The following is a 16,060-nucleotide window of genomic DNA, read 5'->3' on the forward strand; positions in this document are numbered from 1 at the left end:
ACACCAAGTCACCATTGAATTACTCTAATTATACCTGGCATACTATATGCAAAGATTGAAGCTTATCCCATCAACTGTTATAACACAGAATGATAATCTAAATCAGAAACAATGGTTCAAGAATTACTGAAACTTGTGATTCAAAACTTAATGAAACTGGTAATTCAAAAAATGCATCAACTAATTTGTCAAGAAACTATTGTTTCTAAAGAGCTTGTTGTCACATCTGTCTGAGTGGCTTCCTCAATAATTGGATTCACAGTAGATAGATCCTCTTCAGGAGCCAAACTTCCAGGAGCTACCTCTTTTGTTTCCTTCTCGGCAGCATCGTCTATAGCTGCTATTGGGCTAGAGAGATTGCCGATTGAAGCTTTTTCACCATCGACAATGCCTGTCGAGGAATCATCAAATGCACTGGCTTCCGCATGTTCCTCAGAAATATCATCTGCATCAGTATGTTTTACTGAAGAAGGAGCATCATCTACCAAGTTCTCGGTGCTTTCTGGTCCATCTTTCGCATCAGGAACATCCGATACTGTTTCATCTTCCTTGACAGTTCCCTTGGTCACTTCTAAAGTTTCTGCGGTTGAAGATTTTTCAACTGTTTTCTGAATTATCTCCCTCTCATCCAAAAACTCAGCAATATCCTTATTCTTACGAAAAGCCAATAAAAAAGGGTTCGTTGCAACATGAACAACACCTTGGCCAACAACTGAGTCCACTTTCGGAACATCTTCCGCTTTCTTCATAGTCAATGTTGCTTGTCCTCTTGAGATACGCAAAACACGCACACTGACTTCTTGACCGACCTCTAGCGAAGTGTTGCCCATAACATTCCCAAATCCATCATCCGGTTCCTCGGATATAGGTAGAAATCCTTCCTCCCCATCGGGAAGAGAAATAAAGGCACCACTCCTAGTCATATTCTTCACTGTACCTTGCAGGTCCTGCCCTATGACAAATTTTGAGCTTTTCCTCCCACCATCTTTCCTTGGACCTGGTTTTGAAGTGTTCCTCTTCCCAGGTCCACCTTTCTCTGCATTGGTGGATGCCTCTGTACGTTGCTTACCAGTGTCTGCATTTTCACGCATAGATAGAGAAATACGCCGAGTTTCAGTGTTCACTTCAATCAGCTTCACCTTCACTTCTTGTCCGACAGAAACAACCGTCGAAACATCCTTAACATAGTCATCACTCAACATTGAAACATGAACAAGCCCATCTGTGAAAGCTCCAAAATCAATGAAGGCACCAAATGGTTGGATAGATTTAACTTTGCCGGCAAAAGTTGCCCCAGGAATCAAATCCTCATTCTTTACCGGAGGCATGTCACTTCTCCTTGCACTTGCAGGTCTTGAACGGTTGGTTTTAGCTGGAGCAGATTTGGCATCAGACTTCAGAGATGAATCCTCGCTTGTTCCAACATCATCTGAAGGAGTTTCACCAGAAACTTCACCCGCATCAGTGGAACCTGGTTCCTCTACTGCTACTTCAGTTCCTGTGGCTGATATGCTGGTCCTAGATTTTTTATGAAAAGAGAATCTCCTTTCGTTCTTCGGAAACACTCCACTGGCAACAAATGAAGGTAAGAGACATCTCTGAGTTGATGATACAGACTTTACAGAGCTCTTTGATAAACCGAGTGTTGTTAAAGAATTATTCATCCTTGTCGGAAAGGCGATTCCAGGAATAAGTGAAACGTTGCTGACAGAGCATGGAATTACAGGGTTCATGTTGGCTTGAATTGTGAAACTGTTATATTTCAGAATGGCTCATCTGGTGTCATTTTCACATAACATACAGTGAAAAGTAAGTTTCAGATATAAATCACATGATTGGTTTAAAAAGCATAATTTTACTAATAAATTTTACAAATAAATGAATCAAATTATGTAACATGCTCCATATATCAGCATCAATATCTGCACAAGCACATCTAGCATAGCCACATCCTTTTGCTAATCATAACTAAATATTCATCCTCCTTACATTGCAATTCTCCTGACTCAATGAAAAACTATCATGCACGAATTTTACTAAGACAAAGAAAGTCAATGGTAACTAACTTGATTAAAACTGTTTATGGTGATATAATCTTCCTTTTAAACCGTTTATAAAAAAATTGGTTCTTTTTCATCTCATCATTTCATTCATGTATGGTGTTTAGAAGTGCTGTTTATTTTCGAAAAGATCGAAACATAGTTAGACATAAGATATGTGTACATAGTAAAACACCCTTCACTACCACACTTTACACAATAGCTTCTTAATGCCTATTTACTGCCTTCATTCTAATGCCGATTCTATTTGTTCTAAATGTTTCATGAAGTTCCTATAGTGTACAAGTTATATATACTTAGCTAAAACTCTCTATATACAAGATACATATTATTGTTCTTGCTACATGCATATACAATTCCCTAGAAAAGTTTAGCACATTTCAAGAAGAAGGGTTTGGAGCACAATCTCAAATTCTTTCACCTTACTTAAAATCTACATATCTTAGAATTGTTGAATTTCAATATTTGGTTTTGGTAATCCAACAAAATGTAACATAACATGATACTATGAACCACTAAATAAATTTTTAAACCACCCCACAGAAAATGAAATAATCTAAAATGCAAATTAAGCTTACAGAATGAACAAAAAAAGAAGTTTTTAAAGTTGATTTCATGGAAACACCACACTCATACAGATAATTGAGGAGAACATGAAACCCCAAGAGTCATTTTCCAAAATTAATAAATTAAGCTGCAAGAGTGGAATAAAGAATATTTTGAGGAGGTTTTATAACAGTAAAAAGCGAGTCCAAGGTTCAAATAAGCAATTTTAACAGATTACTGGGATAAGTAGAATAGAAAAACAAAAAAGTTCATCATTGTTTGAAGCATAATAGGTACCTCAGAAGCTTCAAAATGCCAAAAATAATGCAGAGGAACACTTTGGTCTTAGAAGTTCGGTAGAATTGTAAAAATGAAGTCTTTATGGGAAAACAGGAAATGGGTCATGAAGATAGAGGGAGAGAAATGAATGGCAAGGCTTTAAATCCTTATCTTGTGTGCTATGTGCACTGTTATTTGTCCTTATCTTGTCTTGTTTACCAAGTTATTTTTATGAATTCGACCCTCATATTTAATTATATGAGTTTGGGAATTAAATTTGAAGGGGAAAAAAGAAAAGAGAATTTCTTTTCTCTTTTAATTTTAAAGGTAAAAATATCATCTCAATATAAATAATAAAGATAAAAATATTATTATATTTTGCCTATTCAATATATAAATGGTTATACATTTCAGTACATGAAAATTGAGGTTGATATTTTATGAGAAATAAGAAAGAAGTGGCTTGTCAAAGCTCATTCACTAAACAGAAACTACCATGTTTCTTTGGCTTAAAACCATTTACTATTTTGGCAAATTACCTTAACCAACCAATGGCCATAAACGTGAAGACTAGCATTGGACAGAAACTTCACCTCTTCTTCTAAGAACAGCAAAAAGAACACACAATATCCTTAAGTGTTTGTGTGTGTTGTCTGGTCATTTTATCAAGTCTTTTCTTTAAGGTTTCCTCATCAAAAAAACAATAATGTCACCTTTGCAAAAGGTTCTTTTGATTCTCACCCTCTTATTCCTAGTTTCTGTAGATGCCAAAAGAAAAAGGTACATAAAATCTCCTAGAGTGGCAGTACCATTCCCTATCTTTGGAGCTTTTGATCAAAAGAACCCTTTTCTAGGGATCAAAAACACAGATTTTGAAACAGATTTCAAAGGGGAATGGGAAGTGATTAATCCTGATTCTGGTGTATCAGCCATGCAAATCACTTTGATGCCTACAAATAAGATTATTGTGTATGATGCCACAGTTTATCGAACTTCTAGGCTGAGATATCCAGAAGGGGTACCTTGTGTTCCATATATAGATCCAAATAGTAAACAACAATTAGAGGATTGTTTTGCACATGCAATGGAATATGATATTGAGACAAATCAAGTTAGACCGCTCAAGGTTTGTGTCATCTTTTTACACAAACAATAGTTTTTCTTTTTCTTTTTGAATAAGTTATGTAATGTTTCCCAATATAAGAAAGAAGATTCAACTTTAAGAAAGGTTGAATGTTATTTTCCCATCCAATTAAGATTTAAGTACATGTTCAGCCATGCAAAAGACACAAAACATTTGATACGACATGATGATGAAAAAATTAAATATGACAAATGTCGTCATCCTCCAAATTATGATGATTAAGGCTTAAAGTGTGAGCTGTTAAAGCCTATTTTCTTCAGCACACACTCATGCGGTTGAATGCCTACTTTCTATAGTGCTTATGAAGCGTTGTTAAATCTAACCCTACATTCTACTTTGCTCACATAAATAGCGTCTTAAAACACGATTGGATGACAATTTTAAGTACTATTGTTTAGCAATTTTGGCGTAGTGATAATATGAATTGTGAAAAGTTGTATGTACTCCTTGTTGTCTCAAAAGAGTAATTAAACACAAGATTTTCCTTATTAGCTGGTCATTGTAGTGTTATTCTTCTTCTTTTGGCATCTCATAAGGGTGCAAGATTGTGATGAAGAATTGATTAAATGCATGCATGAGTCATGACATTAATAAAACCATTTTGTACAGGTTACGGTAGACCCATGGTGTTCATCTGGAGGGCTTGCCCCTGATGGTACCCTTATATCTTCTGGTGGTTGGAATGATGGATCAAAATCACTTAGATACATTCGTGATAGTTGCCCAGATTGTGATTTTAGAGAATCTATTGATGCATTGCAAGAACCAAGATGGTAACGGCTTATCATTGCATCATTCGTCATTCATATTTAATCATAATTGATTCTTCACAAAAAATAATAATCTAAATGAACGATAGATGATGTAGTGATTGTCCGTAAATCTTTATCCTGACATTGTATAAATATTGTATTTATATTCAAAACCATGCATCATTCATTTGTTCTTTTGTATGTCTTAGGTATGGAACTCAACAAATTCTTGCTAATGGAGAGTTCATTATGATAGGAGGCAGAAGAGCTTTTAGCTATGAATTTATACCGAAGGAAGGTCAAAAATCTACAAAAGCCTACTTCTTCCCATTTTTGTATGAGACATCAGACCTTGATGAGAATAATCTTTACCCTTTTACTCACCTTATGCCTGATGAAAATGTTTTTGTGTTCGCCAACAATCGCTCTCTTCTCCTCAACCCTAACACCAACAAGATTGTCCGCACCTTCCCCGTCTTAACCGGCGGCTCGCGCAACTATCCGGCGTCTGGCTCATCCGCTCTCCTCCCTATAAGACTTGACGACGACAAGGCTACTTCCCTTGAAACCATCAAGGTGGTGTTATAAAGTATTATAACCCTAAAGTTCTGCATACCTGTATTATATTTTTTATATTAAGTAATAGAAATCTTATTTTTGTTCTAATAGGTGGAGGTGATAATTTGTGGTGGTAACACTCCTGATGCTTTCATTACAGCTGAGGGTCAGAAAGTTTACCTACCAGCCCTTCAAGATTGTGCCAGAATGGTTATCACTGACCCTAAACCTGTTTGGGACACTGAAGTAATGCCTTCTAGGAGAACCATGGGTGATGCTTTGAACCTTCCTGATGGACAAATCTTGCTCATCAATGGTGCAAAAAAAGGTACAGCTGGATGGTGGGATGCTGAAGAACCAAACCTCGAACCAGCTCTATATAACCCAGATAAGCCGAAAGGTCAAAGGTTTAAGGTTCTAAACCCTAGCGGAATTGCGAGAATGTATCATTCAACCTCAGCATTGCTTCCTAGTGGTAAGATTTGGGTTGCTGGTAGTAACACTCATAACACCTACAGAGATGTGGATAAGTTCCCAACTGAAACTAGGGTTGAAGCATTCTATCCTCCATATCTAGACCCTAATCTTAATAACTACAGACCCCAAATCCTACAAGACTCATCAGATAAGAATTTGAGATACAAAGCAAGATTTGAGATACATTTTTCAGTACCAAGTGGGGGTCAAATAACCAAGAATGATATCAAGATAACTATATATGCTCCACCTTTCACCACTCATGGATTCTCTATGAATCAAAGGCTTGTGGTTCTTAATAGTGGTAATGTTGCTCAAGCTATAAAAGGGATTTATAAGGTTGGTTCAATGGCCCCAAGGTTCCCTGGGGTTGCACCACCGGGGTATTACATACTATTTGTTGTTCATCGTGGTGTACCAAGCCAAGGAATGTGGGTAAACATTCAAAATGCGGCTTAGTCAAGAATAAAGATCAATTGTCTTAAATCGGTGTCTCTAACCCTGTCGCACCCAATAATTAGCTATTTTGAGGAAAATGTTTTTCATACTAATAGTGAAGAGACATCACATGTTGTTGGGAGTATCCATGGATGTATAATGATGATTATACCATACAATATGATGAGAGAGAAATACCATATTTGCAACATATGATATTTCTAGTTACATAGGTTTTTTTAGTAGTTTTCTTTGTACATGTTTTTTTCTTGTATTTTTAATCTTAAAAATGTATAGGACAAGAATGTTGTTCTTGTCACACCCTTGTTTATAATGGAAATGTTAAGTTGTTCTACTTCTTACTGCTAAAGAATTTTGGTCCAATCTTGGAGGAGAAACATTATGCAAGATCATAAATAACATTAAAGATAAAGTAAGAAAAGGAATGAAAGACTCATTTCCCAAACTATACATTAAATCTATACTTTTTTTAAATATTATAACTTATTAACAGTTTATAATCACTTTTGTAGTACTTTCTTAACTAGATTGAAAAATATATACTAATCCCTTACCTTTACTAGATGTGCAATTTTAATCCCTTTTTTTGAAAGAATTTCATCCCTGAGTTTTATAAATTTAGCACCTTTAATTCCTTTGGCCCTCTAAAAGTAACAAAAGTTATGTGACATGGCTATTACTACTTGTACACCTTTTTATATATAATTAATGTTATTTATCATCTTATAATTAAGGAAATAATATATTCAAGTATATGATTGTCCATTCTATCAAATATCACTAGCATGGATCAAATCTTTTGATCTATCTAAGGCATGTTAGAGTTTTCCATTCAAACTTGATGTCGAGGACCAAAACTTAATGTTGGGGACTAAACTCAAAAAATAAATAAATTATATGGATGAATTTTAAAACAACTACTATTTGTAGGGACAAAAACATATTTTAGTAGTTTTTAGAAAAGTCATTGAGTTTTATAATAAGGTAAGAAGGTATGAATGGTTAAAAATTAATATTCATTTGATGTCAATATATATTATTAAATCTTATTAAGTTAATTTCTTTTAAAAATATTTCTATATTATAATTTCCATTTATTGATTATATTGCATATTTATACTATTTTGTTATATGTCACTATAACATTTTTTACCATTAGCAACTGTTGAAAACCGTGGCTAAAAGTCAGAAAATCGTTCTCTTTGTCAAAGGCAATGATTTTTTAACTGTGCTAGTCCGAGGCGTTGCCTTTTGTTTAGGTCATAATTTTTTTATGTTTGGCAACACCTTTTTAAATCCATTGTCTAATATTTAAATAGGCAACGATTTATATTCAATGTTAACAGTAACGGTTAAAAACCACGGTCGAAAAGGAAAGTAGAAAAATGTGGCCGTTGTTTTCATAGGCAACGGTTTTGAAACGTTACCACTTTGTTGTATAAAGATAATGTTTAAAAACCATGGTCATTTATGACCATTGTGTATATAGACAACAACTTTGAAACTGTTCATATTGTCTATGTATACAAGAAAACCGATGTCTTTGGTCTTGTGTCCATTTTGGAAATAGATAATTGTTGTATTTGCTATATACAATCTTTAACCATTGCCATGATGCACTTTCAATATAAAATGCACTTGCACTATAAAATGCTGCTGCAATTTGATGATGATAATCAAGAGATATAGAGAATCTAAATATGTAATGTGTTTTCTTAAGGGGCTCAATGACCACTATGACAGTAAAGACACAAATTCTCCAAATGGAGCCACTACCATCTATGAATAAAGTGTTTTCTATGGTTCTGCAATAGGAGAGACAACATGATGGAATGCCCTATAGAGACAGCGAGAACACTATTAGTTCCATTAATTTAAGTCAATCTTGGAGAAACCAAGGAAATAAAAATCCAGACAGAGGTAATTTTGGCTACAATAACAAAATGACAAAGGCATACCAAGGAAATACTTGGACATGAATTATTGGGAAGGCACCGGCCTCAAGCAACAACAATAAAATGTGTAGCTTTTGTGGAAAAGAAACCTATTATTTTAAACATGGTTTCCCCCCAACTTCAAATTTAAGTCAAAACAAGAAAATGGCTCCATCAACGGCATGTTTGCAGACCAAGAAGTGAAATAAAGAAGGACTACATGAGGACTTGTAGAGAAGAACTACAATGAACAAGAACAACCACTTCAAATAGACAGTACCTATGAGTACATGATCAATCAGATCAACCATGAACTTACTAGTGATGATCAACCTGGAAACACCACTGAATTTATTATGCCTAACTTCTATGACCAACTCGGAGTCATCCATCAAAAATCTTGTCTAGAAACACCACAACAAAACTCTATTGTAGAAAGAAAGCATAGACATATTCTAAACACAACAAGATTCTTCATCTTCTAAATTGGCTTACCTAACTCTTTTTGGGGGTATGCAATCAAGCATTCTGTTCATCTGATTAACAGATTGCCTACTCATATTCTGCATTTGCAGTCCTCTCATGAAGCCTTGCTTGGAAAGCAACCTAACCTAACCTTACCTATCTTAGAGTCTTTGGGTGCCTTGCTTATGCTTCCACCCTTGTGAATCATAGAAGCAAAGTAGACCCAAGAGCACAAAAATGCATCTTTCTTGGCTATAAAGTAGGGTCAAAAGGATTTATATTATATGCAATCTCATCCAGAAACATTTTTATTTCCAGAAATGTAATGATTCATGAGCATATTTTCCTTTGCAAAAATGTTCAAACCATAAGTCCACCTCATCCTACCATACATGACAACACTATTCCTCTACTCTTGACAGAACCTGACTCATCCCAACAAATTATTCATAATCCTACAACTACACCACACATTCCCATAGCTACACTTGTCCAACCTATTCCATCCACCACTATCATCCATGCTAATCCCATTCCTATTAGAAGGCCACATAGAGCTTTTCACCCACCTAACTATCTCAAATACTATCATTGTGCACTCCTGACTGCTACACCAACCACCACACCCACCAACATTAAACATACCCTTCATATTGTCTTGTCCTATAACTCCCTTTCACCTACACACCTACACCATACTCTTTCTGTCACCACTGCTATTGAACCAAAAACTTATAATCAAGCTGCCAAATCCCCTAAATGGGTTCAGGTAATATTGATTTAAAGTATGAATACACACACCAATTCAATTACAAGCACATAGGACACTTCTTTTTTGAAATCTAGGACCCCTAAATCTTTGGTTTGACTCTACCCTTCGCCTGAGAAAACCTTTCTCATGAAACAACCTTAGCCAAGATTCTTGTCCTCAAATCAAGACCTCTCAGTCTTGGTGAAGAACCTCAATCTCTATGGTGATATGACACCAAGAGATTAATCCAAAATACACGAAAAAAGATTAAACAGTAAGGTATACTAAGCACAATAATGCTTGGAATATAACAAGAAAAGATATAAAGACTAACTCATTCACTAGTCACTCAAGCCATCAAGAATCATGTGAGTTAATCAAACAGAAATCAAATAATCTCTCTGTCAATCTATATAATGCATGAACATGTGAGCAAGATAAAAATGAGCATATGTAAAACAGTATGCAAGAATTCAGAACTCAATTCAGCATAAAAACTCTCTTATCACACATGCAACTTTCTTGCAAAAACAGTAAACAAAATATAAAATGCTCTCTAAAATCAGCCCTATACAATATAATGCAATGCTACGGTTTTCTGAAAGTTGCCTCTTATTTATAGCAAGTAGTTTTGGTAGCTAGATTCATTGCAAACATTTAAACGATTAAAACAGAAATTAGTTATAACAAATAACAGACCTGTTAATCGATTAATGCTACCCGTTAATCGATTAACCGTGCAACAGAATGACACAGAAAACAATTGTAACAGAAAGCACTGATTTAACAGAAAAGCACTTGAATTAATCGATTAAGTCACCACGTTAATCGATTAATTGGCACATTAAAGTACTTGTTTCAAAAGGTAAACTTCTCGCACTTTATGCACAACATATATACATGTTCTAGCAATTATATTATGCTTAATATGCACATATAACATGTATGATTAATGCATGAACATACAATTAACTAGATGATATGTCTCAAGGATCTGATATGACAATTAAGATGGCTTGAGAGACTAGCACCTAGGTTTACCTAATCTATACCCACTTATTACGGCACGCATCCCAAACTACTTAGAATATTGACTCAAATTATATCCTAGTCTAGATATGACCAAATGAGTATAAGACATGTTGATTATTGAGCCATATTCAAGCTTTAATAGAACATTGTCTTCATCAAAACATAGGCAAAAAATTGTTAGTGCTATCCTTGACACTTTGCACTTTCAGTTACTAATTGGTACTTATAACTGGTTTGGTGCAAGTAATAACAAGAACCTTGAGTTCAATATATAACATTTGTTACTTTGCTCCATTGCAATATTAGGCAATGTAAGACTAATATAATAAAATATTTCAAACATCTTCGATAATCTCTATCTTGATTGAAATAAACGAATATCTCGTTTTTTATGAAATTTACGCAAAAATCTCAACCTTAGCGAATATCACACTCTACTTTGTGCAATTCCTAATTCTCTTTAACAACTCTTCCACATAAGAGTCTTCTCCCATTCAACATAAGTATTCAATCTTATCAAAAACCCAACTCTCCAAACTTGTAGTGCAACTTCACATACCGTCATCTAATAGAACACGTCATATAACTCTCGGTTACTAGGATGCCTTTCTATATTATGGAACGTCTACACCAAAGTTCACTAACAATCACCCTCTTCAATAGTCAGTCAAACTGAATCTTGGAGCTTCCTTAGAGATTCTCAACCGATATCACCATTATCTACTTGAACGATCATATATTAAAAGAACTTTCATACTTTACCATAAGGAATATATTCATATCATACACCTTACATCAGTGACAACCAATGCTCACGTCACACTCTTGCATCTAAACCAATATCAATTTCACACCCTTCATCTCTATCAATACATGTTTTACCAGTATAGTGATAACCAGACCGGGCCGTCCGATCGGTTCGACCGGACTTGAAAACGACTCTGGTTTGTAGTCTTAACCGAATGTGGGGTTGAACCGCTTTGAACTGGAGAAATTCCCTTCCAACTGTGTTAAACCGGTTGAACCGGAATAACCCGAGAAGTGAATCGGATGGTTCACTTAAAATTTTAAAAGATATAAATTTCTCTAATGTTTTGTTTTACTTCGGTCCAGAAAAGATGGAAAGATATTATTTCAAGATAATCATACATAATCATTAATTGTATAAAATTTTGTATTTATATATAACTATATATTTAGAGATAAAAATGATAAAATATATAAAATCATCTGGTCCAACCAGACTGTTTAACTATTTAAATCAATTAAACCTAATATGAGACCTCTTTCAGTTTGATATACGACTCGGGTTTCACAATATTGTGTGTTACACCTTGCATCTAAGTCAATATCTGCATTACACCCTACATCAAAGTCGTTCAACACTCTTGTTGATCTGGTAACAATTAATATCATTCACCATGACGCCGTGGACACAGCATAAGGATATTCAACTTCTCATCTTAAATGAGACCATCCTCTCCAACATTTAGAAAGATATTGTCACAACTTGTCTCACAACCTCACTCAACACATGAGTCTCTATCTTCACCTTGATCTCAATCCAATAAATGGGGTTTTGGGGTTTTGGATCCAATACAATTGTAGTCCCCATCATGGTTCTGTCATGTATCCTTCTCCTTAAACTCATCTAGTTTATTCTCATGTAGTGCCTTTGGTAGAGTTTGTCTAGCCAATACGTCTTTCGCCCTCCTTTGCCATAATATGGCTTATGGGCTAAGAGTCATATAGTGATTGACTCTAATACTAGTTGTTGTGCATGGAAGCAATCGTTGTGCAGTGTTAACCACAATCAATCGTATGAAGGGCAAGAATAAATATAATAAAAGAGAAGATAACAAAAAAATTGTTAACATGATTTTGTCAATTTGTGTCTACAATCACCGAAAGTGCTAAGAACAATGATTACAAGTTCTAGCATACCCATAATGTGTTTCTAATCGATACTTATTATAATTGATACGATGTAACTAATACAAGAGATTTAAATCTAATATATACCATTAATTATTTTACTTCATTTTAATACTAAACTAATATAATAGGGTACTTTTTAGGACTTGAAGGTTATGAATTTCGTTGGTGGCTCTTCTTTTAATTTAGATGTGGAATTGCAAGTACAAACTGAGCAGGTTAAACAAAAAAGAAAGTGTTGTTAATTTTCCTTGATAACTTTATTTTATAATTTTCCTTGATAAGACTTGCACGTTCCTACAATATAAAAATAGTCATATTTCTTAAGGTAAGTTAATCACTGAACACTAGTTCTTTGATTGTTCATGCCTCCACGGAACTCCTGCTACTATTGACTACTCTTATGCACGACACTATCTTCTCCGCGTTACAGCTATGTCATGACATTAACCTTATTTTCTTTCATGCCCTACACCATTTTCCCCACGTATACATCACTTATCATAAATAACAAAAATGATAGAGACACTATTTTTATCAATATTGTATTAATAAAGTATGTAAATGGCGTTATCGGTATAAAAATTTATATGTCATTTATTCATCTTACTTTTTATTGGATTTATTCAAGTTTGAAGTCTCACATTAGATATGCGAGGAGAAGCAAAAAAGTTTATAAGTAGAGAATGCTCATAAAATTGAAGTTTTAAAGTTTTTGTTCAAGACTTGGTGTCTCACTCGTGGTCCTCACTCTTCCCATACCGTGATAGTTTGAGGGTCTCTGGTTATAGTATGGTCCAACATTTTTTGTTTATTTTGGAGAGTCAATGATAACTAAATATAAATGATAGATGAGATAGCAACGATGTATAAAATCATATATATACATTTTTTAATATAACTTGTTTGTTGACTCTTTGTTTGTATTTCGTCAAAGAACCAAAACAAATGAATAAATAGTTGAAGAAAAACAAAACCGCAACAAACTATAATTACTTGTTATAAGAGGATAAGGATCTTCTGTTTCAAAAAGAGATTGTCCTCATGTCCCTAACCGATAATATTTCTCAAAATAATATAAAATATTAATTTATGTTTTTATAAAAAAAAAATCACAATCAAGTGACACATTTTGATTAATTTAGTACAACACTAATAAATACAAGGGATCTGTATGAGTTATTTGAAATATGGTGATGAGAAAGAAAGACATATTAAATGCTGTCATTATTCTAATTCTTGTAATCTAGGAGCTAAATATTTTAACATTAGATACAAATTTCTTTAGGCTCTCAATTTTAAGAACCAGTTTCATGATGATGTCAAATGCTATGAAAAGGTCAATGCACTAGGAAACCAATTAAAATTTTAAATCATATAAAAAAAATTCAACTTTAGAATGTCACATTATATTGCTGCTATATAAAGACATCAAGAACCAAGAGGTAAAACATCCAAGTTTTCCATTCCATACAACATCAAACACAAGCAGAAGTTGTTCATAGTTGTTAACATGGCAAATTTTGAAAAAATGTTGGTAGCATTTTTCATCTTTGCAATTGCACCTAGCATTGTCCTAGTTGATGCTACCTTTTCTGATAGCATGTACCTCACATGGGGTCTTCAACATGCATCACTTCAGGCTGATAATCTCTCTCTTGTGTTGGATCAAAACTCAGGTACAACATCTATATTCTTTAACATGCATGTATTGATATATATGTTCATGTACTAGTAGTTTTGGACAAGATTTATAACTAATCTAAACAATGTATTAGTTCACTACACCAGAATTCGCATTTAACAACTTACATATGGTATTGCCTTTATATTTCAGGATCCGCAGCGCAAACAAAGATACCATACCTATTCGGAAGTTTCGAATCACGAATCAAGCTAGTACCTGGTAATTCTGCAGGAACAGTCACAGCCTACTATGTAAGTTCCATGCATAACAATTAACATTATATTAGAGTACATTTTTTTCATTAATAACTTTATATGAGTATATAAGTATATAAAATGACACCATATATAAGGGAATTTGCTAATGTTTCAATACACAAAATGTGTATGCAGCTATCCTCCACAGGGAACAAACATGATGAGATAGATTTTGAGTTCTTAGGCAACATTTCAGGACAACCATACATTATTCATACAAACGTTTTTACTCAAGGAAATGGAAGTAGAGAGCAACAATTTTACCCCTGGTTTGATCCAACTGCTGATTTTCACAATTACACCATCCATTGGAACCCCACTGAAATTGTGTAAGTTCATAAAACTATTATTCTCAACCACCACAAAATCATTCATTTTTCATTCTTCCATAACAAAGAATCATACCATGGTAATTGCCATATGGTTAAAAATATTTGATTTTTCTATTACCTACCTAAAAAGTCGTTATACATGTAATTAAACTTTACAATGACGACAATGTATGAAAATTAAACTCTATTATTTTCACATCAGGTGGTATGTCGATAGCATTCCAATCCGAGTTTTCCGTAATTACCAAAGTGCCGGCATTGCTTACCCTAACCAACAAGGAATGAGTCTTTATACAAGCTTGTGGAATGCTGATGGTTGGGCAACTAGAGGTGGATTAGTTAAGATCAATTGGAGTGGTGCACCATTCATAGCCAGATATAATCAATTTAGAGCAAGGGCTTGCCCATTTAATGGACCAGCTAGCATTAACCAATGTGCTGCCAATATCCCTTCAAATTGGTGGACTTCTCCTTTGTACAAGCAACTAGGGTATGCCTCATTGGGACAGTTGAATTGGGTTAGAAGCAATTACATGATCTATGATTATTGTAAAGATACCAAAAGGTTCAATGGACAATTGCCTCCTGAATGTTATAAGCAACAATTCTAGATATAAGGATGGCAAGCAAACTGAATCGGATAAGGATCCTCTCCGGTCGTGGAAAATAGGAGAGTCGTGTTGAACGAATCCCAACCTTACATTTATCTCAACATATGTTTGTTTTATATAGATGTAAGGTTCAGATTCGATCCTGTTTTCCAACAACACGAGAAGAATTCGATTTAAAAGTGAGAAATTTTTTTTTTTGTTCTTTATATTGATTTTGTCACACATTTGTTGGTCTTTCAGTCATTTTGTGATTTCATTCTTGCTTATAAGAACTGAATAATACTGTTTGTGTATTGCCATTAAATTATTTTAATATCCATTCCTTATCCTTGTGTTCTTAACTTTTTACCAATGTTGGCTGTTATATATATATATATGAATAAAATATTCTATCTAGATAAGTTATCTTTTATATATTGACTAAAATTATGACATGTATAATATTTTTTTAATTTTTAGAAATATTTTTGTAGAATATGTTTAAATAGAACACATATCATGATTTTAGTGGCTACATGAAATACTTTATTCTCTATATATATTCTTCTCTCTCACCCAACTTTCAAAGAGGATGTCACTTTCCAAGGTCATACATTCCCTTCTCCTACAAACAAACCTTAAGGTATTGATCTTCTCATTAGCATACTAATAATGTTAGATAGAAATGATGTTTAGAAAATTAGTCTAAATATTTTAACTTATGAGTTATATCATTCAGATATTAGAAGGTTGAGTAGCAATTTTATAACATTTCTCAATTTTGTTTCTAGTATCTACTATT

The 16,060-nt window shown here is 34.0% G+C and overlaps 3 protein-coding genes across 3 annotated transcripts; 2 read left to right on the plus strand and 1 right to left on the minus strand.

Annotated features, from left to right (window-relative positions):
- LOC109350626 (30S ribosomal protein S1-like) lies at positions 189-3,095 on the minus strand. The gene is made up of 2 exons (XM_019591851.1): positions 2,904-3,095; positions 189-1,776 (listed from the first exon to the last, which is right to left on the minus strand). The coding sequence occupies exon 2, from the start codon at positions 1,731-1,733 to the stop codon at positions 189-191; it is 1,545 nt and encodes a 514-aa protein (XP_019447396.1). The 5' UTR covers positions 1,734-1,776; positions 2,904-3,095.
- LOC109351355 (aldehyde oxidase GLOX1-like) lies at positions 3,475-6,568 on the plus strand. The gene is made up of 4 exons (XM_019592836.1): positions 3,475-4,011; positions 4,639-4,802; positions 4,991-5,357; positions 5,451-6,568. Exons 1-4 carry the CDS (start codon positions 3,592-3,594, stop codon positions 6,273-6,275), a joined length of 1,776 nt encoding a protein of 591 aa, XP_019448381.1. The 5' UTR covers positions 3,475-3,591; the 3' UTR covers positions 6,276-6,568.
- On the plus strand, positions 13,858-15,618 carry LOC109351356 (probable xyloglucan endotransglucosylase/hydrolase protein 26). Its single transcript, XM_019592837.1, has 4 exons — positions 13,858-14,071; positions 14,230-14,330; positions 14,472-14,665; positions 14,871-15,618. The coding sequence occupies exons 1-4, from the start codon at positions 13,906-13,908 to the stop codon at positions 15,277-15,279; spliced, it is 870 nt and encodes a 289-aa protein (XP_019448382.1). The 5' UTR covers positions 13,858-13,905; the 3' UTR covers positions 15,280-15,618.

This window comes from Lupinus angustifolius, chromosome LG06 (assembly GCF_001865875.1).
Source record: "Lupinus angustifolius cultivar Tanjil chromosome LG06, LupAngTanjil_v1.0, whole genome shotgun sequence".
NCBI classification, from domain to species: Eukaryota; Viridiplantae; Streptophyta; class Magnoliopsida; order Fabales; family Fabaceae; genus Lupinus; species Lupinus angustifolius.

Excerpts from the sequence above, each read along its gene's own strand:
- LOC109350626 (XM_019591851.1), bottom strand. The coding sequence starts at position 1,733 with ATGAACCCTGTAATTCCATGCTCTGTCAGCAACGTTTCACTTATTCCT.
- LOC109351355 (XM_019592836.1), top strand. The coding sequence starts at position 3,592 with ATGTCACCTTTGCAAAAGGTTCTTTTGATTCTCACCCTCTTATTCCTA. Across the intron at positions 4,012-4,638 it reads ATCAAGTTAGACCGCTCAAG|GTTACGGTAGACCCATGGTG; the intron begins GTTTGTGTCATC and ends CATTTTGTACAG. Across the intron at positions 4,803-4,990 it reads GCATTGCAAGAACCAAGATG|GTATGGAACTCAACAAATTC; the intron begins GTAACGGCTTAT and ends TGTATGTCTTAG.
- LOC109351356 (XM_019592837.1), top strand. The coding sequence starts at position 13,906 with ATGGCAAATTTTGAAAAAATGTTGGTAGCATTTTTCATCTTTGCAATT. Across the intron at positions 14,072-14,229 it reads TGTGTTGGATCAAAACTCAG|GATCCGCAGCGCAAACAAAG; the intron begins GTACAACATCTA and ends TTTATATTTCAG. Across the intron at positions 14,666-14,870 it reads TGGAACCCCACTGAAATTGT|GTGGTATGTCGATAGCATTC; the intron begins GTAAGTTCATAA and ends TTTTCACATCAG.